This window comes from Nicotiana sylvestris, chromosome 3, assembly GCF_000393655.2.
Source record: "Nicotiana sylvestris chromosome 3, ASM39365v2, whole genome shotgun sequence".
Classification (NCBI taxonomy): domain Eukaryota; kingdom Viridiplantae; phylum Streptophyta; class Magnoliopsida; order Solanales; family Solanaceae; genus Nicotiana; species Nicotiana sylvestris.
Window position 1 is genome coordinate 104,244,757 of NC_091059.1, and position 23,160 is coordinate 104,267,916.

The window sequence follows — 23,160 nt, forward strand, 5'->3', positions numbered from 1 at the left end:
TCTTCCGGTGAAGAACATTTCGACATTCTTTCAGGTTCTTTCTGTGTGTTCTTGAGAACAATTTTCTTTTATAACTGAAAAATCCCCCATCACCTGTGGCTCACTAAATAGATAATGGAACTATCCCTCTTCCTTTCTCCACTTAAATACCCATACATAACACACACATCAAGCGTTTAGCTCTTACCACTTGACTAAAGCCTCGGAAGCAGTTCTTGAGAACAAACTTCCAAGTAGAAATTGATTAACCCGGGGAAGCATAAAAACTAGAACTGATCATGTTACTGTTGCAGAATTTCTTGGATATAGCATAAGGCAGAAATATTTATAAACTGAAGCAACGATATAAGAGAGAGAAAGGACTCAGGAAAACAAATTGAAGTTTGCAGTAATATGCTTTCTTGAATATATATATAGGTGCTGAAAACAGGCAGATACATAGTGAAAAATGACAATTAGTACTAGCACACAAAACAGACAGAATTAGAATTAGCTTAGATACTACTTAATACAAAGTAAGATAAACTGACAGAGTGAGCATCTGGAAATCAGAAGCTCCCTTTTAGTGATTCTACTTACTAATGATGAGATTGCACACCTTGCCAAGCCCAAACAATTTCCTCAAGTGCTGGTCTAATAGATTGTGTTAACATGTTTTGGTACTCGATCGCATCACCACATGACCTTCTCAGCTCAATCAAGTAATAGGATTCAGTAACTTCAAATATTTGCACATCAATGCATAGAGTTCCATATTTTGATCCCTCTAATCTCAAAAATCCACCCTCTTTTTTCTTTATTTCTAGGTTCAGATTCCTGCCAACTTCCTCAAGCTTGGATATGATGACTGCGGCAGGCTTTACTGATGTGAATTGCAGTTCCTCCTTTTGATCATTTCTTATGAATAAACCAGACAAGTCAAACCCACTTGAAAGAGAGATGATATCAAATGCATTAAGATTTGTAGGTTTTGCCAATTCTAGCTTTGTGTCAGAGGAAGAGGTACTGTTCTCCAAATTCAAACTCGAAACATCATCTCCATCTGCTATAACATTTTGGTTCTGTACTAGTTTGGTTCTCACGTGTCTGGATTCCAACCCTTTCTTAAACCAGGAGCTTTCCTTAATTTTGGCTATCGAAATCCTTGTATGAGGGTTTGGGTCGAGGATTCTAGAGAGAAGTTTACGCACTTCTAGAGGGAACCAATTAGGGCATTTGTATTCTGCCCTGCTTATCTTCCTATACATATTCATAAGATTTGAGTCATGGAACGGAAGATAACCAGCCAACAAGACAAATAAGATCACCCCACAAGACCAGATGTCAGCTTTGGCACCATCATATCCTTTTCTACCAATCACCTCGGGCGCAACATATGCTGGCGTACCGCACGTTGTGTGGAGTAAGCCATCTTGCCGCTTAGACTCAGCCAATGCACTCAATCCAAAGTCTGAGACCTTTAGGTTTCCGTTCTCATCCAGCAGGAGATTTTCCGGTTTGAGATCACGGTGATAAACATCTCGGCTGTGGCAAAATTCAACAGCAGCGATCAGTTGCTGAAAGAACTTTCTAGCAACATCTTCCTTGAGCCTCCCCTTTGCCAGCTTGTTAAAAAGCTCCCCGCCTTTGGCATGTTCGATCGCAAAGTAAATCTTAGACTTAGTTGCCATGACCTCGTATAGCTGCAAAACATGTGGGTGTTTGACCAGTGCCATAACAGATATCTCTCGTTTGGTCTGTTCTATCAATCCAGCCTTTAGAACCTTCTCTTTATCAATTACCTTAATAGCTACACCCTGTCCCGTTTTCAGATTCCTTCCATAATAAACCTTAGCAAAGTTGCCTTGACCTAATAATCTCCCCAATTCATATTTCTGCATCAATACATTTCCTTTCTTCTCCATTTTCAACCAACAATCCTACCTTAAACTATAAACAACTCTTCTCCTGCTGATATGATATTTCGTTCTTTCGTGGGCAGGAGGCCTTGTTTCGGCGTTCAACCGTCTGCAACAAGGCTGTGCTTCAGCACGACAGGATGCTTAAGCACTGTGGCTTCATTGTGCATCTGGCACGAGAACTTAAATGCCGTATGAGCTGCAAATTTGAAATCATTATGGAGAAAACAGAATAACCCCAATGCAGACGGAAAATCAGAGGCGTCTAAGAACCAAGAGGTGCTGTTCAACCCCATCTTTCTGCATCCCAAATATATTTGCTTTCAGTGATATGTCGCAAATCTCTGTAATATCACAAGGTAAGAAAAAGAACATCAGAACTCGGAACATTTCAACATGAGCTGAATAATTTGTTAACTTAAATGCAAAAGGGAAAATTGGAGATAGATAAGTAAAAGAACCCCAAATTACAACCGGCTGTACATTATAAAGTTACATAAAATCATCAAGAAGAGCCAGTAGCAAAAGAAAATCATATCCATTGCAGAAAAAAAAATAAAGATGATACCAAGATCTGAAAATAACTTTTCAACTATGACTCCCTTGTATCAAAAGAACACAAATGCAGCTAAAAGGGTCATTAGAGATAAATACTACTTCCATTTAAGTGACCACAAAATTCAAGCTGAAGAAGTAGCATGTTCTATCACAAGGCCAGAATATGACTCACCAAGATAAATTATTTAGCTAGGTTTAATCATATCGTAGGCAAGATCTATTTCTCAATCCAAATAGTGAAATTAGATTCTTTATATTTTGATCCTACCTAGACCAGCATACTGATTAGGAAAGGAGAAAAAAGAAAAACCAATTTAATCCCGGCCCCCTTCTGTACCAGAAAGGGGTTCTTTTATTTTTAACAAAATATGAAAGAAAAGAAATATGTAGAAGAAACATGATATATTGAATATAAAATCAAAAAAATGAGCTGATGAGATATGACCAACGCTTTTCAGATCAAATCCAGAACCAGAATTGGCATTAGCACACTCAAACAAAAAGGAAAATCATTCGGACGTCAGACCTCAACAGAATTATTTCTTCCCCATATACTCCCACCCACAAATCCCGGGCTAGGAAAAAGAAAAGGAAAAAACACGAACAAATGATAACGTTAAATAGTTGCAAAATTCAAGAATACAAGGTGAAACATTTTCCCACATCATATACCTAGACCGAAAATGTCCTAACTTACCCAAGACACAAAATTATCTCTTATAAATGTACCGAATTTATGGAATTCTCTAGCAATCGTCAGAAAATGCAATTAATAACCCACAAGAAAATATTTGAAAATGGATCAAAAAAGAAAGATAAAGAAAATGGAAAGAAGAAGAAACCTGAAATAGTTTAACGAAGGAGAACCTTTGTAGGAGAATACAACTTCGGAAGATCCGAAGCTGAGAGGGTAGAGAAATAGAGAAAAAGACGAGCTCTGGTCGTAAATGTGTAATTTCGTGAATCTGTATTTTTGTAGGAAAACCACAAAGCTGTTGTCTTGATACAATTGTTGTAATGTTCAATTTGTTATGTTAATGGAGTACTAATTGTCTGCAAGTAAAAAGTAGGTAAGCTTCTGCAATCGGCCAAAATAGTGCAACTGTAGCTTGACACGTGGTGGACCGCTTCATGAAAGAGAGAATTAAGTATATTTGGAGATACGTTTGGTTTATGGTTTAATAATGAGGGAACTATAATGCATGAATTATTTATACAATTTATAATAATGCAAGGATTATCATATAGTATTAATAACAATATATAATTATTATGCAATGAATAATACATGGATTGTCAAGCAAGAATTGTCTAATTTAAGAATATTTTATTCATGAATTGTCAAGTAGGAGTATGTAATCTTACCACGTATTGATGATACTAATATCCATATTTCATATTCTATCACGTCTAATATTATATATATTCGTGTGAGTTATATCATAGTTTTGTTAAAAGAAGGAGCACAGATGCGCAACGAAGAGGTGCCAGAGGTTGCAGTTATAAGGTCTAAATAGAGGTAGAGGGGCGAAGAAGAATTGCAAAGAGATGATTAGATAGGACATGAGACATATTCAATTGACCGAGGATATGACCCTAGATAGAAGAGCATGAAGGTCAAGGATTAAAGTACAAGATTGGTAGGTAGTCAAGTGATCTTTTTCTTTTTTGAGAGAAGTCATGATCCTAGTTTAGAGCACCTTATCTGCTACATCTTCTCACTATTATTATTACTAGTCTTAAGGTACGCGTTTTGCGCGTGTACCCAATACAAAATGAATATATTATTTTAAAAAATATAAAATATTATTAAATAATGTGATTGGCTTGTAAAATAAAAGTTAAAAAAAAAAGTATAAGCTACTAAAAAGATGAATGTTGATCGCGAAGAAATCTTGGCCATAGAAGTTCTCAAATACATAATTGTGATGTATGAGGACTTCTGGGAGAATATTTATGAAAATTATTGATATATTTGTGAGCTAAGTAAACAAATAATAAGATTTCTCAAATAAAATAAATTTAAAAATTAAATATTTTGGTCTAGTTGGCTTATAGCTCATTAAAAAAATTGGATAAGTGAAAACATCATAAAAATTACTAATGTGGGCTTAATATTTTACAATAAATAATTAAATATATAGAAATATCGAAAATCGTCATTTATTGAAATAATTAAAAAGACGATAACAATTCGTTAAGAATAGATTTCATCTATAAGTTGAATATGTTTTTTATTAAAATTAAGACACCAACGATGATATCTTTCTTCTTTCATTGGTTAACAAAGCAAATTGCATTTTACTGAGCCTTAAGTTTTATTTTTCTCATAAATAAAAATATTTTGCTTTTGTTCTTCATGCTTATAGCATGCATGAGCCCTATATATTATGACTATTGCATAGAAGTTCATATATAAAGGGATTTAATGTGCAAATCTTTTAGTTGATTTTAAATTTCTAAATTTTAGAGAAATAATTTAATAACTATTTTGTCCAATGTGAAAGTTATTTTTAAAAGGCAAAAAAAGCGAACGATATTTCGGTAAGGGTTTCTTGCTATAAAAATGATCATTTGTTGAAATACTTAGAAAAGAGATGATGACAATTCGGTTAGAATAAAATTTGTCTATGAGTTCAATAATGTTTTCTATCAAATTATGGACACAAAGATGATATTTTATTGGCCGACGAAGCAAATTGTAATTTTGGTGATTCTAAGTTTTCTTTTCCTCAGAAATATTTTGTTTCCATTCTTGTGTGAGTTCTATATGTTAGGACTAATTTCATAGGAGTTCAAAACATGGAAGGATTTAATATGTACTAAAATTTTAGTTAATTTAAATTCCTAAAAATTTGGAAAAAAGCTTAAATTACACTTTTGTCTAGTGTGAAATTTATTTTTAAAGTGCAAAAAAGGTGAACAACATCTCACTAAGGGTCTTCGTGCTTTTAATATAGTATAGATTATTATTATTATTATTATTATTATTATTATTATTATTATTATTATTATTATTTAATTCTATTACTATTGTTGTTTCCTTTGATTTGGTTATCTTGCTAGTTTCGCTACTAATGCTTCTTTTTTTTTCTTCAGTATTTTCATCATAGCTTCTATGCTCTTGTATTTTTCAAACCTGTTTTAGAAACGCTTCTCTTTAACCGAGATCTATGGGAAACAGCCTCTCAACCTTACACAAGGTAGGGTAAGGTTTGTGTATCCTCCTCATACCCCACTTGTGGGATCACACTGAATATATTCTTTTTGTTGTTGTTGTATATTAGAGTTTTGCAATTTGGCATTTGATTTTTGATATTAGATTTTGCTAACTTATACGATTTTAAATACCGGAATTATATTAGTTACATAGGGGTTATATTAATTATGTAGGATTTATACCAAAAATTAAATATTATATAAGTACTAAAATTAATATTTCTTTTTTATCAAAATGACCCCTTAGAGTCCATGGCATCTATAATTTATTCCTTAGGCGCCTAGGAGGGAAAAGAATATTACAGACAAATCCTTTTTCAAATGTTTTTTGTGAAAAAGTGGGTAGGAAATATTGAACGGCTTAATGGGGAAGATGAGAGATTTAAAATGTTTATTTCTGGGCCCTGCTTTACTTTTTATGAAAGCAAACCATTATCCTAAGTCATACTTTTCTTTCTTTTTTTATTTTTCTAAATATTCATGTTGCATTAAACCATATAATAGTAGTACGGCATGGTAACCTTATTGGAGTAATTTTTGTGCCAATCAATTGCAACTGAAGAAGACAAAAAAAAAAAATTGAACAGTTCAAAGACAAGTCCAACTCATACTTGAATCAACATTAAGATGTTTATACGAATTGAATGATAAAAGAAAAATACAATATAATAAAAGCCATGATTATCACAACCTCAAATTCTGTTCGATGGCTCTATGATTTTTCAAAGTTGCATAGTACACCACATAAAAGATTTAGATGTTGACATCTCCGTATCTTGCCAGGATCATTTCTAGAGAGGTAACCCCCCCCCCCCCAACCCAAATTTCCCAATAATAAATAAAATAGAATACACAATGAATTGTGAAATTTTATTTTGAGGTAATGTCTTCACAAGTACTGTAGATGAACTGATTCAGATTTTTTAAAAAGGGATTTTTGCACAGTAGACAATCGAATTCACTGTTTACTTTTCCTAGCGGTATTTAATTAAAAATTATTTTTATAATCGAATTATGCCTCTTTCGATTATTTTTAATTTAAGCCATGCATATTGAAAATCCGCGAAAATAACTGGTCATCAATTATGTTAGTAGTCCCCATTGTAATGTGTCATGATCAGAATTTGCTGATTGATCCTGATTTTACATTAATTACAGACACACTTAATATAATTAAACAAGTGGGGACTTCTCGATGCAACATTTTAATTTTGCTCATTCAGCTCATACTCTACCTTGCACCACTTATTTATAGTCTAGACTCTAGTAGAATTGTGATTGGAGACAACGTAACAATCTTGAGAGTTAATTATTTGGTAATACAAAAACAGTAGAATTGTGATCCAGAGTTAGATTTTCACAGCAGCACTTCCCCCTTTTAGTCTTCCTTCTCCATTATTCACTGGTCCACACCCGTTCCCACAACTTTTTTTGAAAAAAAGAAATAGCAAAGAAAGAATTTTGGTCCGTTTATGTAATCTTATACCTAGTTAATATTTTATAAGGCATCTTTAGAAATGAGTGCATATTCATTTAAAAAACTAGAACTAAACGACGGCATCATAATCACAAATAATTTGCTTTGCTCCTCTGCATTTTATATACTGGTGTGGCCATGGGTTGGTGGAGATTTGGTAAGAGGGCCATTTTCTGTTCACCATTTGGCCCCAAATGAATGAAGAATTCAAAAATTAACAATAAAACAAAAAGGAAGCAGATTCAAAGAAAAAGTAGGGTCTTGTATTGGTCATAACTCCTTGACAGATTGTTCATCTTCAAACTATTTTCTGTCCTTGATGTGATTATAGTCACAAAAACTACTTAGTTATCTTCCAAAAAAAGTTGGCTAGTGCACAACTCCTACCATCTGTTTTAGCCCACCACTTGTCTGGTACCCCAGAAACACCTAACAGCTCCATTATTGGAAGTGTGAAGAATAAACTTCTAAATTCTAATGACCAATGGCCAATACTTAGCTTACTCGTTTTATAAAAAACAACACAAGAGCCCCCCTTATGATATTTGTTCTAATACTTAACCATTTCATCCCCATCCTAAAGAGATGCGTGGCAGCTGGAAAGCAAATCACAGAGAGAGAGTTTAACAAAGCAGCAGCAACCAAAAAATAAAGAATTAGATACCTCCTTGTGAAGCAAGGTAGGTGGACATGTTGAGCAATCCAATTTCTTTCAATGTTTAAGCTCAGTTACTAAGTACCTAGCTTTAACTTCAGTCTCAAGTAGAGTAAACAGACTTCATTTCAGCAAAAATGCTTTTGAAGTGTCTCCTTTCTTTGTTCAGATAAGCTTTAATACAGAATTATAAATGAAAAAATGAAGAAAAAGAAAACGGAAATGGTCGTGTCAGATTAGGAACAAGTTAAGATTGATGACCATCTAATCAGCTTCTAATACCTAAGTCCTTTAGCAATCTCAAAAAAGTGAGCAACATTTTCCTCCGGGGTGCCTACCTTGATGCCATGTCCAAGGTTCAAAATATGTTTCCCTTTACCAGCTTTCTTGACGGTATCATTTATTCGATTGGTGATAAATTCTTTTGAGCCAAAAAGGACACCAGGATCCACATTACCTTGTATGGCAACATTAGGGCCCAGTCGTCTCCTTCCATCAGCCATATCAACTGTCCAATCCAAGCTTACTACATCCACACCTGTCAAGGGAAGTCTCTCAAGCAAGCCACCAGATCCACTTGCGTAAAGAATCAGTGGGAGATTAGGATGGGTTAGTTTCACTGAATCCACTATCTGTTTTAAATAAGGCAGACTAAACTCTTCAAAATCGACTGGGCTTAGCTCAGTAGCCCATGAATCAAAGATCTGAACTGCTTGAGCTCCACTGTCTGCTTGGTAACGGATATATTTAGCCATAGAGGTCGCAAATTTTTGAAGGAGAGCATGCAGGACCTAAAGTAGTAACAATAATTGACAACATTTTAACATCAATAAGCTACTGCCAAAATGCTGTCTTTAAATATTAAAACATGATACGATACAAGTAATCAATTTTAGTCCTACCAATAAGCATTCACTCATCATGTTTCCAGTTGATACTTCCCTATAAGGATAATATAACGTTGAATAAATTTGGTTTTTTAACATATATCATCAGTATAGAAGAGGAATGTGCTATTTTCACCTTAACGGCACTTCCAAATATTTGAGCTCACATTATGAAGCATGAAGAACAAGGCTTGTCACTATTTCAGCAGTCTCCCTATTTTTGTTCCTAGTCCAGGGGATGGAGCCAGATTGAGGCAGAGTTGTATGAACATGCTAAACCAATTTTCGAGAGCAAAATTCCAAATCTCCGTAAACAGCAAGGTATTTAGAAATATGCATACCAACCCCTCAGATTTGGAAAGGTGGACAGTGCCTTAGTGGTAAAGATCTAGAAGTATTGTTGTCATTCGTTCCTAACAGAAAAGAAAGAAATGAAGCAAATGGCAATAATGAAACTTCTGAAATGAAGCAAATGGCAATAATGAAACTTCTTTTCACCTTCTTAAACTTGTGTTGCATGGGTCAATAGGCAAAGTAAAGAGATGTGATCTCAGCTCCACTTAAAACCGCCCTTCTCCCTCATGAATCGATCTCAATGCCATTTCTCTCTCAGTTTCCCTCTTTATATCCCTCACTTTACATCTTCTATGAACAACAATTCCAACCCTTTCTTTTCTGATAACATCAAGTAATGAACCTAAAGTACTTCAATCTGAAAGATTTTTCCTAACACTCAAGGCTTGGACATTTTTCTTTCAATTTTTCCTTTGGGTCTCAACTCAAGTATTGTCATATCTAGGAATCAAAATACAAATTCTGTAAAACTTAATGCCTTTATTTACATAATAACTACGCTCAAGTCTAGAATAGTAAAGATTAGGCCACTAACAGTTTCAATAAGAGTATGAATGACAAAAATACTCATAGAAGGAAAAAAGAGTATGAATGATTCATGTAGTTTCAAACCTTAGGAGGCGAATGGCAGCTTTCTAAACTTCAATTAGTTCAGGCGAAAAATACATGAAGGAAAGACGCAAAAAAATTTAGCTCCGATGTTAGAACTAAATAAACACAAGACTCGTTTCTGGTGTTAATTGACAAACACCAGACCTGCCCTTCCCAAGCAAACGCAAGCCAAAAAAAGTATGGAAGAAGACTCAAAAATAAAGTGACGTGCCTACTAATGAAAAATTACTGGCATGTCTGGTACTCGGAAAAGAATTTTAGTTTTTACAGTTTTCTCCACTGAAAATGGTGTGGGCTTTAAAACATCAGATCCTTATGATTTATACGCATAATAACATTAGGCAGTAGTATATTAGAGATGCTTTTCTAATTAGTAGGAACTTTACGGTTTAGGATACAGTTTACACAAGAAATTTTTAAGAACATCAAATTACTCATGTGCCCTCCAAATATCTACCACCTCCTGTTCCCTTACAACAACTGATCAGCATACACAAATCAAGGAGTTAACAATCCCTAATTAACGTTGCTCTAGAAGCTAGACAAAAGGGAAATTTAAGTTGAAATCTCTCGCTAAATAATCTGAATGGATGGTGAAGTTCGATAGAAGTTCAGGATACAAAACATCAACTACAGTAACAAGCTATAGTTCTATGCATATGTGAGTGCAGGCTTCTTCAAAAATCAAGTATTACGTGTTTACGATGTAGACACTTTGGTTTAGTGAAAAGTAGTACTAGCAATTGTAAGTTACCTTGGGCTCTGCAAAAGCTAATCTCTTTATCTTTGTGAAGTTCTTAGAGGAACCACCTTCAACCACATATGACGCCAGGGTAAAAGGTGCCCCAACGAAACCAAGAACTGCTGCTTGATTATTGACCTAGACATACATAAACAACTTTTAATTAAATCAACATAATAGGACAAGACGTGACAGTGACAGTTAGAGATAGCAGACTATAATTAGTGTAACTGATTTTAAGCAAAGTCCTAGAGTTGTTTTAGTATATATTTACAAATTTTTAGCTGGTGATATTAGGGCATAGGGTCTCATATGATACAAAAGCAATGAGATGAGCATAAATGCTCAATCGTTCAGTCCACGGATCATATGTTATATATACGTAATGCATATGAATTCTCCATATGTTGATGACTATACATTTGTACAGTAATGTATATAATTCCTCTAGTTCAAAGGTATCCTGCTAACAAGAGCACCAGTATTTTTTCAGAAGGAAAAATAGGATATTCTCCTTGAAGGTTAATAAAATAACTCAATGTAATAGCAAAGTCTGCTTCAGGTATACATGTAAAAGATACCAACGCGAAGGGGCAGAATTGTCATTCCTGCCAGATGATCTCCTAAAAGTACAAAAGAAACGTGATGAAGTACCTCTTTCCGCAAAATTGTTAATGCTTCTCCAACATATGGAACTGATTTTTCAGGAATGAATTCTCTAACTTTCTCAACATCAGCAGCTGTTCTCAGGGGATCAAATATGACAGGACCCTTCCCCTTTATAATGTCGAAAGGGATATTCATCCCTGAAAGAGGAGTAAGAATGTCTGAAAATAAAATGACCTGCCACAATAATACCATGAAAGAAACAATTAAATCAAACCAATAAGCATAATAAAATTGAAAATACTAATTTGGGAACAAAAAACGTCTAAAGATGGATTCTTGTTATTGAAGAAAAGACTACAATACCTAATGATGCATACATATATTCTATCAAAGATATGCTAAAGTAGGATACCAGTAAGGAATCTTACCCCATCAGGCCTGAATACTTTCCAGGGTTGTAGAGAAATTTCTACCACAAGATCAACGTTCTCTGATCTATCACGGAACAATGGGTACTTCTCGCAGAGGAGTTGATAGCTCTATAAAAATTTAAAATAAAGCAGAATAATTAATCGGAAGAAAAGAAATAGTAAAAAGGAAATCATAGAAGTCAGAATCATGATGGCAACACAAAAATGTATAAGAAGTCCTGCAGATCAAGCCTTAAAACTGTTTTAACTAGTATTTACAATAACCTAAGGAAACAAAATGAGGAATTTGAAAATTGTCAAGCTTTATGGTCCATAAAAGTCCAAGTAGGTCCTTACTAATATTACTCACTTCTCCTAGAACAAGTTCAAAAAAGCATTAAAAAAATGATCCCCTAAGTCCCATTTTGTTTCTTTTATTCTCTTACAGAAGGGGCAGAGTAGTAGACACAGAGGGTAAAATGAGAGAATATTGCTTGAGACAGTATGCTCATGTCATATGTAGACCTCTATATGCGTCAGCTCTAAGGTGTAACAATATAATGACTGAAGGTGATAAGGAACAAGGTAGACACAAAATCATTTGGCGAGAAGCTATTGCAAAAGACCTACAATTTCTTAGGACCAATGTGAACTTAACAAAGAACATAAGATAATGAAAGCAAAAGATCCATATAGGTGATAAAAACAAGCATATATTAAGAAGTCTTTTCATTCTAGATAAAAGACTTGTTTGTTCATGTAGAGCTAAGAAGCAAGTATAGTCATTCTTCTTGTTGTTCTTCATATAGCGTGAGTGTGAGGCATAGTAGTAGTTGTTGTTATGTAAAACTAAGTGTAAGGTTCAGAGAACCTCTAGTTTTAGAGAACTCCCCTAAGTTGTCTTAAATTACTTAGTATTTGAATGAAATTGGCCTAAATAGAGCAAAAGGGATACTGATGATTCATATAGCTTAACCCAACTAATTTGAAAGTGAGGCCTAAATGATTAGATAGAATTGACAATTTCCAATGGACCTCTCTTTCTCTTATTCCGAAAGAAAGCTCGAAGATTCAGCCATTCCTTTCTCATGCAAGCAGCTAACTACAGTGGACCCATAACATGAATCTGTTGACACTCATGGGATGTAGGTAGAAATCTTTTAGATAGGATATTTAGTGATTAAAAAGGTAACACAATGGAAATCCGCAAAAGGAAAAAAAGACAAATGCAAAAGTCCAAGTACGCACTATGCCTTATAAATCCTTAGGAATAACCAAATTTGGAAGAAGCATGATGGAATTGAGAAGCACCTAAAATAACGGTAAAAACTGAAACTATAAACCTGCCTTCATATACCTCCCTGCTTGTCTCATAAGCCAAACGGGAGGTCTTTCTACTTCTTTACCCCGTACAGCATCAAGCAACAATGGTTGTGTTGCATTTATAGCTTTTGGTTCCGCAACAGTTCCTGGAAGTTAAAATCAATATGAAAATTCAACCAACTTAAGAAGTTGAAGGTACAATTGCATAGAAACTGTGAGAATAAATAGTTCAAACTCTCATTGGTCCGGGGGATGTATATGGAAATTTCAGATAAAAGCTAACAGTCTAATAGATGCAATTTCACATACTAGAATTGAAATTCAAAAATACTATTTTAGTGAAGAGTAAATTGGGGTCCTCGAGGCATGCTTAATTGACCAAAATCAAGTTTTAAGACGGCAGCCACTGCATAATTGTGAATGTGAAGAAATACTAATAGCATAACACAGGATGGATCTTAGCCAAAAAAAAGGCTGAGACAATAATTAATCATAATAAGCTACTCGAATTTTAAAAAAAAATGGAAATGCAGAAATGAAATTACTATATGGACAATGCAAAAAAGGTTACCTCCAGCAGAGCAACAGATTAATCTGGGGTTGAGATTAAAGTTAGAGGGAGAAGTAAAAGCAGATTTAGAGGAAGGAGATATAGAAGAGAAAGAGTAATTACAAGACATCATTTTTTCAGGCTCGAAATTTTCTTTTGCATCTCAGAGCAGTTGGAAAAAGAAGAAGAAGAAAAGGAAAGGGTCAAAGCTGATAAAAGAAAAAGATAAGGGAGAGCAGACTGGCAGTAGGAAATCTACGTTGACGAATGGCAAACTTTTCCGTAGGCCCCTATTTACTTCGCCTTTTCTTTTGCTTTACTGCTCAATTCATTCTCTTTCATTTTGACTCGAAATTTGGTTTGAGAATTTTATTAACATGATAGATTAGGCGTGCTATAAGATCTCTTTAACGAAGATTCTGGTGCTATTATAGCTGTTTTAAAATACAAAAACATCAGCTTTTTATAAACAATCTTGAGACTATACAAAAGAAAACTTGGCCGACAGAACAAATTGCAAAAGAGCCCATTTCGATTAGCTTTGAAACTTATTTAATAAATAAGCAGTTACGTGTTTGGATACAAGTGCTGAAATTGATAATAAGCTGCAGCAGTATTTTATAAAAAAGTGGTGATAAGCTCTTTTTCTATTAAAACAACTTAAATAACCTTAGAACTGTTTACACTTATAAGGGCGTAATTTCTTCAAAATTTAATATTCTTGATCAATTTAAATACAAAATATTCTATTTGTCATTTTGTTTTAAATACAACTGTGCTTAGATAAGATAATTTTTATGATAAATATAATTTATTTTATGATAAGCATATAATCACAAGTTATAATAATTAATAAATTGACAAAAGTTTCTCAGTGAAAAATAAACCTAAATATGACAAAATATTTGAAGAGAAACAAACACTATCCTCATCGTCACAACACTTAGAAAGCAATACACCAAAACTTTGATATGTCCTCATTCATTACATACAATTCAAAGATTAATACACAATCACATAGATACAAATATGCAAAGGAATAGAGAATTTGCTTGTCTTAAATTGTCAATGAGAATTGCAGACTTGAAGAGGCAGGGGGGGTTAGGTTGAAACAATATTTGAGGCAGTGAGTATCGATGTAAGAGTTTTGTTTTAAAAAAAGAATATTTTAAGGATAAAATAATAAAAATCTTGGTCAAACTTAAAGTGCTTATAAGCTAAAAATTCATAAGCTGGGGGTGACCAACTTTTGGCTTTTGGCTTATTTTTGACTTATAAGCACTTTTAACTTTATCAAACGTGTAGGTAAGCCGAAAAGTGCTTATAAGCTAGTTTGACCAGCTTATAAGCTTAGCCAAACACCCTCAACATACTGAACAAGTAAGCTTGATTCGTGCACTGCTTTCATTGGAAGTACGCAGGATACGGCATATTTACAGCTTACCAAGTATATGACCCTTGATACGAGGGTGTGTAGATAGAGAATTAGTATAAAGGATTAGTAAATAGTCGAGCTTTCTTTTTCATATATGTAGTATCAATACTATTCTCGTACTTTCTTATGCTTAGATTTCTACTATTATCGGTTATTTCTTTTTTCTTTCATATCTTGTTTTTGTTACTGTATCTTACAGATGTTCATAGTTCGGTTTGGATCAGCTTTTTCCTAAAAAGAAACCAAACCAAGTAATTCGATTTTCAAATAATGGAACCAAATCAAACCAATTAGTCGGTTTTTTTATTTGTCAGTTTTTGACGTTTTTCGATTTTTTTAGTTATTTCGATTTTCCTTATATATGAGACATACACTATCAAGCACATATCCCTGCGACTACATTTTCAACGTAACACTATCAAACCTATTGCTCTTTAAGAAATCTATCATTTACCAAGATATATTGATGATAATTGAGTCAAATATTGATGAAAATTTTAAGGATTCAATTAAAAATAGATTATTTTAAACATAAAACAGATTCTTGTGCTTAGCAAAAGAAAACTACATTCTTATACTTAGTAAAAGAAAACTACAAATTAAACTAGAATGTAAAGACAAAGAATTAGATTGTTATAATAGCAAAGAACTAGACTAAAAGGGCAAATGATTAACATGTACCATAAAATTTTAAAAACTTTGTATAAAAATATACACATATATAGGTGTAATAATATATTTTAAATAGTTACTTCTATAGTCAGTTTGGTTCGATTTTTTAATTTTTTTGTTAAACCCAAAACCAAAACAAATTTCATTAGTTTTTAAAATTCAAAACCAAAACGAAACCAAACCAAACCAAAATAGTATTGATTTTTTGGGTCGGTTTAGTTCGATTTTCGGATTTTTATGAACACCTTACTGCTTCTTTTTCCATGGCTTCTACACTACTATATCTCTTTTCAATAATATTGTGACTATATTTTTCCACTTAAAGGATTACACAGGATTTGTTGTTATAGTACAGTCGAGGAATAATGTCTAAATCAATTTCGCGATTTTCATTGACAGTAATGTTTCGAGAAATTTCACTAAACAAATGATACTTTTTCTATCTAATATAAATAAACAATCATGAAGAACAAATACTGAAAAACACAAGCATCAAAATACTCATGCCTAGACTACTTTTTCTATTGTCTGCCATAAAAGTACAAACCACAAATAGGAACATAAACCCGAACCCAAAGTTAAAAAATCAACAATTTCATTCAAACTGAAGTGTAAAAGAAAAAAGATGCAATCTTTTATATGTTATACAAGAAGTTACAATATTACATGTAACTACAAGTAACTATTATTCGGGAAATGGATCGGATTTCCAATACAACTGCTGGTAACGGCTTGATCACACAAGGAGAAACCCCTCCCCCCCCCCCCCCCCAAAAAAAAAAAAAAAAAAGGGAAAACAAGAAGGGAGACGAGAAATAGGATTTCTGAATTTCCGATTACCCCCAAGGTAAATCATCTTCTGCCAGCTACATTTTACCTAAAGAATGAATGAAGGCAAGAGACGGCATGATCTATAGATTATACACTAAAAAGGCCATTTACAAGTAGGAAAAGGAGGAAGACTTGTATGGAACTTGATTAGAAAATGGTGTCAATTGTAAGCTTCCTTCTGCGAGGTGTTTTTTCCACTATTTGCTTCTGTAGGTCCATAAAGTTGGAGCCTTTATGTGCATATAGTCTCCTGAGATTGATCACAGAAAGCTCACTGAAGCTACCTACGGCAAGGTCAGCTTGCCCTAAATCGTACCTGCAAGTTTCAAAGTCCTAAATCAAAATTTGCAAAAAGAAGCAGTAACATACTGCATTTGAAGAAAATTAAAATAACACAAACATTCAGAAACAGATATTGCAGTAAGTGCATACTCCTAAACCCACCCCTCCCTTACAGGGAAGAAGAGTCCGGGACTCCTTTTTGGCAGCAAAGTATATTTTGTGTCCAAACATAATGCAATTAGACAGTTCAAAAGAAAGAAGAAAAAAAGACAGAATCAGGAGCTTCAACAATAAGGAGAAAAACCAGAAAATAGTAATACATACGCTGGGTGGGCACCAATAAGTGCTACAGCCATCATTGTACAGTTATGAGCAGCAGTTATCCCCCTAGGATCATCCTCAAACACCACACACTTTGATGGCTTTCTGTCCAGCTGCAGAAGATTTTTCAAACGGTAAGACCCAAGAAAACCAAGAGAGTCGAAAAGAAGGTCTGTATTTTGGTCTGCACTTAAAATGCGTGGAGGAAAGAGTAGAGAGTATACAGTTGATCTACCATTTAAGTGGTGCAGCAGCCTATATTTCTAGGATTTAGTAAACATTGAACACAGCTGTAAATTTAAATAAAAAATTGTAACTGCCACACCAGATTAAAATAAAAAAAAAGTTAGTTCACACACCACAGTTCTATATAATCTTCTCTCTCATATGCTAGTAAGAGATCAAATCTGCTAAAAGCATCCCCATCCCTAAAGAATCCAAATTGGACAGTAAGCTTAATATGGTTTTGGAATCCTTTAAACTGTTAGAAATGCACCAGTCCAACACTCAAAATACACTTCAGCCTTACCTTTACAGCTGCAGAAAGGAATCTATGTGCTATGGACTCCATTCCATCCTCCTCTGTCACAATTGCCTGCATCAACAGCATGCACATGTTATGTGCCGACCACATTTTATACATCATCTCTCAGAGAATGTATTTAGCTTTACCTGGAAGTACTTCATGAGCCCCATGCGCTCTAAGGCTTCAACCATATTTCTGCGATCAAGACTTGACACAACAGCGCAAGGGATACGGGCAGTTGATACAGCATCCAACCATTCCTTCAACCCTTCAATTGGTTCTGAAATCTAAAAAGAGGAGAATTATAATTATGGTTTTGAGTTCATGAAAAATGACAGCATGATTATTCTGCAAAAAGGATTTACTTTGAGAAGATTGTCATAATAGATTTGGGAAAGCCTCGTCTTCAATCGATCTCGATCAGCTTCCTTCTTCTCCCTCAGCAGCACCTGTCAATTGCATAGGATTTCTCAGAAATAGACAGCTTTAATAAAGCTTTGAATATATAAGAAAAGTTTCTACAAAACTAGAACACAATCTCCCAAAAGCAAGTGGGACTCGTACCATTTAAACCTAAAAGTTTGTGCAGATGACATTTTGAGCTTTACATCCCCCACCCGCTCATTATTTATTTTTTTATTTTTTTTTTGGGGGGGGGGGGGGGGTAGGAAGGGGCTCGATTATTACTATTTTTTATCTCAGTAATCTCCCCTAGAGATATGTTATATTTACCTCCCCAAAAAATTCTAAAAAGTAAACTCAAAGCTGACAGTCCACTATTTCTCCAATCAAAAGACATGCACACTGGTTCAAATCCCAGCGGAGACAAAAAACACTAGGTGATTTCTTCTCATCTATCCAAGCCTTGGTGGATAGAGTTACCTGGTACTTGTTGCTGGTGGGAGGTGGCAGGTATCCCGTGGAATTAGTCGAGGTGCGCACAAGCTGGCCCGGACACCACGGTTATCAAAAAAAAAAAAAAAAGACATGCACACTGACTCATATGCATATATAGGCAAATTTCCCAGAGTATTTAATAATTATTTACCTAACAAAAGAGTAAAAAAATTGATGGGCCGCAGACTTGGACAAAAATTAAGAAAGGTCATTATCCAACTCATTGCTCAAATAAAAATAGGCACTCATGAGTTGTATGATCATCAACTCCAAACCTTATCTAGAACCTGATCAGCATCTGCATAAAGTAACAGCCGCTGCACGTTATAATCTTCAGGAATCTCTAATCCTGCACATAACAAATGATAAATAATTCATATTATTTGACAAAATATAGTCAAAACTAAAAGCATCAGATATGGGAATATACAAACTGAGGAAAGTACAGGTGCTATGTTCTCTGAAAATTCACTAGACCAAGTCAGGAAAAACAGCAATTGTTGTCTTTAATAGGATCAGAGGATCATGCTTTAGCTATTTATTATCTCCCCATAAACTGCAAAGATTAGTTTTATATCATACCCTTCCCAATTGTTTAAAATTGCAAACTTACGGCCTGCCCCCCTCCCTTTCCCCCAAGAACAAGGCTTCCATTCAGCTCGTGACGGGAGATAAACCATTTAGTGAAGCCAATTTCACCCTGATCTCTGATATAGGTCAATTTGGACTCACAGAGGCCAAAAAGATTCTGACCTATATATTTACGGATCTCATTAAAAAATTGGAAAAACAGTTACCACTCTCACTGTCTGACATAGACATGGAGATACTAAAAGTGCCAATAAGATCCCTGATTATGCACGGATGACATGTCACTGGCACTCCAGATGGGTATGCCAGTACTGGCAGCAGACAGCTAAATCCTATCACATTCCCCATCTTCTCATTCTCTTTTAGGGGCCCCAGAAAACTTTAGAACTTTAATATAAACCCATTCCCTTTTAGAGGATTTTTCTTTCTTTCTTTCTTTTTTTCAAATGATATAAGGACAAATAATTCCACTGTACTACAATATGAAACCAAAGTATGATTCTGTAATTTCAATCCCACTCGGATTGGCTAATGCTTTACTGCTGAAATATATTGATATTTGCATGCAAACCAAGTGAAGAACTTCAATTACTCAGAGAGATGAGAGAGCAAAAGGCAAGTCACTCACCTTCTTCAGAGGCAAGTTGATTCCACGCATCCAACTTCAGAGCTCCAGAATCTGCCTGAAAAATAAGATGTGGAACTACTTACTTTGTCAACAAAGAGTTGAATGTTGCGACTTCCGCTCAAGTAGAAGAAAAGAAATCGGCAAAGCAATTACTGCTAGCTTCATTATTGGAACGTTAATATCTTACCACATCTTTGGTCTACAATTATCTTACACCTTCTCTTCAGCAACATATCTACAGGAAATCAATCCAATATTATCTTTTCTCTCTCTCTCTCTACCATCATACTATATCAAGATATTTAGACATGTGATCAAGATGTACATTGTTCATATGCATATAACTCTTTTTTCTCATTCTATCAAGTTCTTCTTTCCTAACATGAACCCAAGTTCCTGTGGCCTTTTGTCCGAGTTCCAGTCCATGCACCCAATACTTTGTCTGATACAAAACAAGCAACCTCTATTCAGTAGGAGTCATATCTTGAAGCATAAACTTGTTTAGATCTGAGGCATAGTAGTTGTTGTTGTTGTTGTTATAGCATTAACTCCTAGGGTGAGTGATGAAAACATCACAATTCGGATATCTTGTACTTCTATTGCAGTTTAATCCTATCCATGTTTAATCTATTGTTCACACCTAATTTAAGATAGAGTATCCCATATAAGAACCAAAAAGGAATGCGGAATAAAAAAAAAAGAAAAGAGAAGAAGGTTATGAGTTTGTAAGGAAAGGTCATCAAATGTTGGATCTGAATGTAACAAAACCAGCACACTTCAAGAATCCTTATTAGCATGCAACTGTAGACGGGAACAAGAAGTGATATAAACATAGGGCAAATCAAGTAATCAACAACAGAAGATTAGTTCCTTTTATGTAGACATAATAATTTGTCAGCCAGGCTTCAGGGACCACGTTCATTTATACAGTTTATCACAAATCAGGTAACAGCTGATCACAAATCAGGTAACCTCTCCTAAATTAGACCAGATAGTCAAAGATTGAGGTCTTACCACCACATTATCCCAAGAGAAAATGAGGCCGTAAGCTTCATCAGGCTTCATCGCATAACGGATTCTTTGGAGGAAACCTGCTTGCAGTCTATCATTTAAGAAATCCTAAATCCATAAAGAGGAACTCTTTGAGTACAGATCTGGTGCCTGGAGCACCACAAGGCGCAAAGACTCATAAAAATACTACAAAACTAAACTTTTGGACTTACCACATCAACTTTGAGCATTCCATTGGGTCTAAATGTCTCAAAACCTTCTCCGTATTCGGCACCAATTGCCTGCAAAATCCGATACACACAAATAAATACCCCTTAGTCCCATTTTAAACAACGATATCATTATTGGGAAATCAAACTGTTCTTTCAAACACTTTTCTAAATACTTTTAATTATAAATATTGTAACTTAGGCCACCTTGTGTGCAACTCGAGTATTCAGTTGGCAACATGTTACATCCCATGAGCAGGGACGGAGCTATATAGAACCAAGGGGTTCAATTGAATCCCTTTTGCCGGAAAATAATACTGGCAAAAATGAACTTTTTTGGTCATATATAAACTGTTGAATCCCCTTAACATAAGAGAAGATTCTTGTATAGTGGCAAAGGAGTTCAAAAATTGCTCTAGGTCATAGGTTCAAATCCAAACTGCAACATACTAGTATTTTTTTTAATCTCCTAGCATATATTATTGGCTCCGCCACTGCCCATGACCAAAGCTACCAAGTAATCCTGAACAACAAGACTGAAGCAAATGGATTGTCACTGAGTGGTATAAGTAGGACCCAAACTTGAGACCTCCTAGTTATTACTCCTATGCCTCAACCATTCAACAATCATCTTGGGAACATTTTGTGTAGTTTATTTTGTGTAGCTTCTATATACGTATATTTTAGTCTAAATAATTAATTTAGACGAAATATTAGAATTTTTATTTTTATTTTTGGAACAGAGAAATGGGATGAAAAAATTCAAAGACAGGAATATAAATACTGAAGAAGAACCATCTTAAGCTATGAGCGTCAACCCAAGAGGAAACAGCCGGAAAGTATAGGTGCAATATAGATGAAATAAGTTAAAAGGGAAGCTAGTAAAGGCAAAATACCTACCTCTTCCATAAAAATCTTGTTAGGTGTAACTGGAAAATCATCAAAGTGCCCATTATCGCCCGTCCCCAACGCCTTCCTAATCACCAAACGACGGTTCTGATAACACTGCGGCGAGCTCAAAGGCTTCGTTTTCTGTACTCTCTGCATACAAAATCTCAATAAATAAAATTGGAATAAAAGTAATATAAGAGGAAAATAGCAAGAGCGAACCAAGAATTGGAACTTGTTGGGGAATTGAGGAGGGAAAGAAGTTGGTTGTAAGGGGAGCTGAGCCTGAGAGCAACTCCTGAAGCTAAGAGTACCTTCCATTTTTAGTAGGGGTAATTAATTTTGAGGGAGAAGCTTTTGAGATTAAAACGAAAGGAGGAGGAGATGGTCGTTTCTCCGAAGCTCAAGGTTGGGCCTGCCTTCACTTATCCAATTAATTTGTTTTCAAATGGTATGGCGAATGCATGGGCTCTTAGATGGTTTTGCCACAAATTACCGCTTCCCTTTTTTGTTTTCTTTTTCCTCTTTATACCGTAGGCGTCCTGATTTTATTTTATGACCATAAATAATAAAATTTACGCTTAATCCGAAAAACAAATTTAGAATGAGCACTTTCCATTAATACATGTATTATGAGGATTAATAAGTTGTCAAATTTTATATGGATTGTCACCATCTTCTTCATTCTGGCTTGAAACCGACAATGTAAACAATCTCACATAAATGAAATTAAGCGCCTTGCTTTTATGTTTTGCCAAAAGAAATCCTTTTGGTATCGCTTTGTGACCGTTTAAGTTTACTAGTGGTGTTTTTTAATAAGTGAAAAGATTATTTTCGAAAATATCTTTATGAAATTAGTTTAAATATTTGATTATTTGAATTATTGAAAGTGTTTTCCTCACAAAAGAGTTCTTTACAACCGATGATAGAAGATATAGGGTGTGTTTGGTATAATGGAAGTTTTTCTTGGAAAATATTTTTCGATGTTTGATACGCAAATTAAGGAAAATGACTTCTTAAGAGTATTCATAGATAATTTAGATATAATAAACATGAAGCCATAAACTTTCAAACCAACAACATTTCGAACCCACTGTAGACAATAAATTTGCGTCGAGAAAATAAAATCAAGACCGAAAAATATCGCAACAATTTTGTAGTATCTTATTTCGAATATTTGAGTTTACAATCTCTATGAATCCTCTGATTCTTCCTTCCAATAGTAAATAAATTCAAGGGTCTTTGAGCTTGATCTTGAATCTATATTTGTTTCCACGAACGATGATCTTGTTCTTGAGCTTGAGCTTGAGCTTGAATGCTTGAACTTGATCTTGATTCGTTCTTCGTTCTTGAGCTTGAACTTGATTTCTTGAACTTGAACTGATTGCTTGAAGCTTGAAACTTGTAGAGAAATTTGCGGCGTTTGATCCACGAGCTCTCTCTTGCTTTTTGTTATAACTTCTGGTCTCTTTTTTGGGTTATGAAGACCGCTATTTATAGTTGTGGAAGGGAAGAGTTATGATAAGAACAAACTCTTTCTGACCAACCAAATTGAAGTGTGACATGACCGCATTT

At 34.6% G+C, this 23,160-nt stretch overlaps 3 protein-coding genes across 5 annotated transcripts; all 3 read right to left on the reverse strand.

The window, feature by feature from the left end:
- Positions 1-382: 382 nt before the first annotated feature.
- On the reverse strand, positions 383-3,483 carry LOC104220439 (CBL-interacting protein kinase 18-like). 2 transcript variants are annotated; one of them, XM_009771310.2, is made up of 2 exons: positions 3,299-3,483; positions 383-2,242 (listed from the first exon to the last, which is right to left on the reverse strand). In XM_009771310.2, the coding sequence occupies exon 2, from the start codon at positions 1,902-1,904 to the stop codon at positions 579-581; it is 1,326 nt and encodes a 441-aa protein (XP_009769612.1). In that variant the 5' UTR covers positions 1,905-2,242; positions 3,299-3,483; the 3' UTR covers positions 383-578. The 2 variants fall into 2 exon arrangements, with proteins under 2 accessions (XP_009769612.1, XP_009769613.1); XM_009771311.2 differs by lacking the exon at positions 3,299-3,483 and adding an exon at positions 3,154-3,251.
- Positions 3,484-7,915: 4,432 nt separating this feature from the next.
- Positions 7,916-13,563, reverse strand: LOC104220438 (uroporphyrinogen decarboxylase, chloroplastic). Its single transcript, XM_009771309.2, has 6 exons — positions 13,316-13,563; positions 12,769-12,890; positions 11,440-11,550; positions 11,057-11,245; positions 10,415-10,540; positions 7,916-8,598 (listed from the first exon to the last, which is right to left on the reverse strand). The coding sequence occupies exons 1-6, from the start codon at positions 13,425-13,427 to the stop codon at positions 8,083-8,085; spliced, it is 1,176 nt and encodes a 391-aa protein (XP_009769611.1). The 5' UTR covers positions 13,428-13,563; the 3' UTR covers positions 7,916-8,082.
- A 2,416-nt stretch (positions 13,564-15,979) lies between these two features.
- On the reverse strand, positions 15,980-22,031 carry LOC104220436 (5-amino-6-(5-phospho-D-ribitylamino)uracil phosphatase, chloroplastic). 2 transcript variants are annotated; one of them, XM_070170916.1, is made up of 11 exons: positions 21,900-22,031; positions 21,598-21,738; positions 20,701-20,769; positions 20,492-20,596; positions 19,478-19,532; positions 18,534-18,607; positions 17,727-17,810; positions 17,508-17,648; positions 17,365-17,430; positions 16,839-16,948; positions 15,980-16,548 (listed from the first exon to the last, which is right to left on the reverse strand). In XM_070170916.1, exons 2-11 carry the CDS (start codon positions 21,604-21,606, stop codon positions 16,380-16,382), a joined length of 882 nt encoding a protein of 293 aa, XP_070027017.1. In that variant the 5' UTR covers positions 21,607-21,738; positions 21,900-22,031; the 3' UTR covers positions 15,980-16,379. The 2 variants fall into 2 exon arrangements, with proteins under 2 accessions (XP_070027017.1, XP_009769610.1); XM_009771308.2 differs by having other exon boundaries at positions 21,808-22,026.
- Between the last annotated feature and the right edge of the window lie 1,129 nt (positions 22,032-23,160).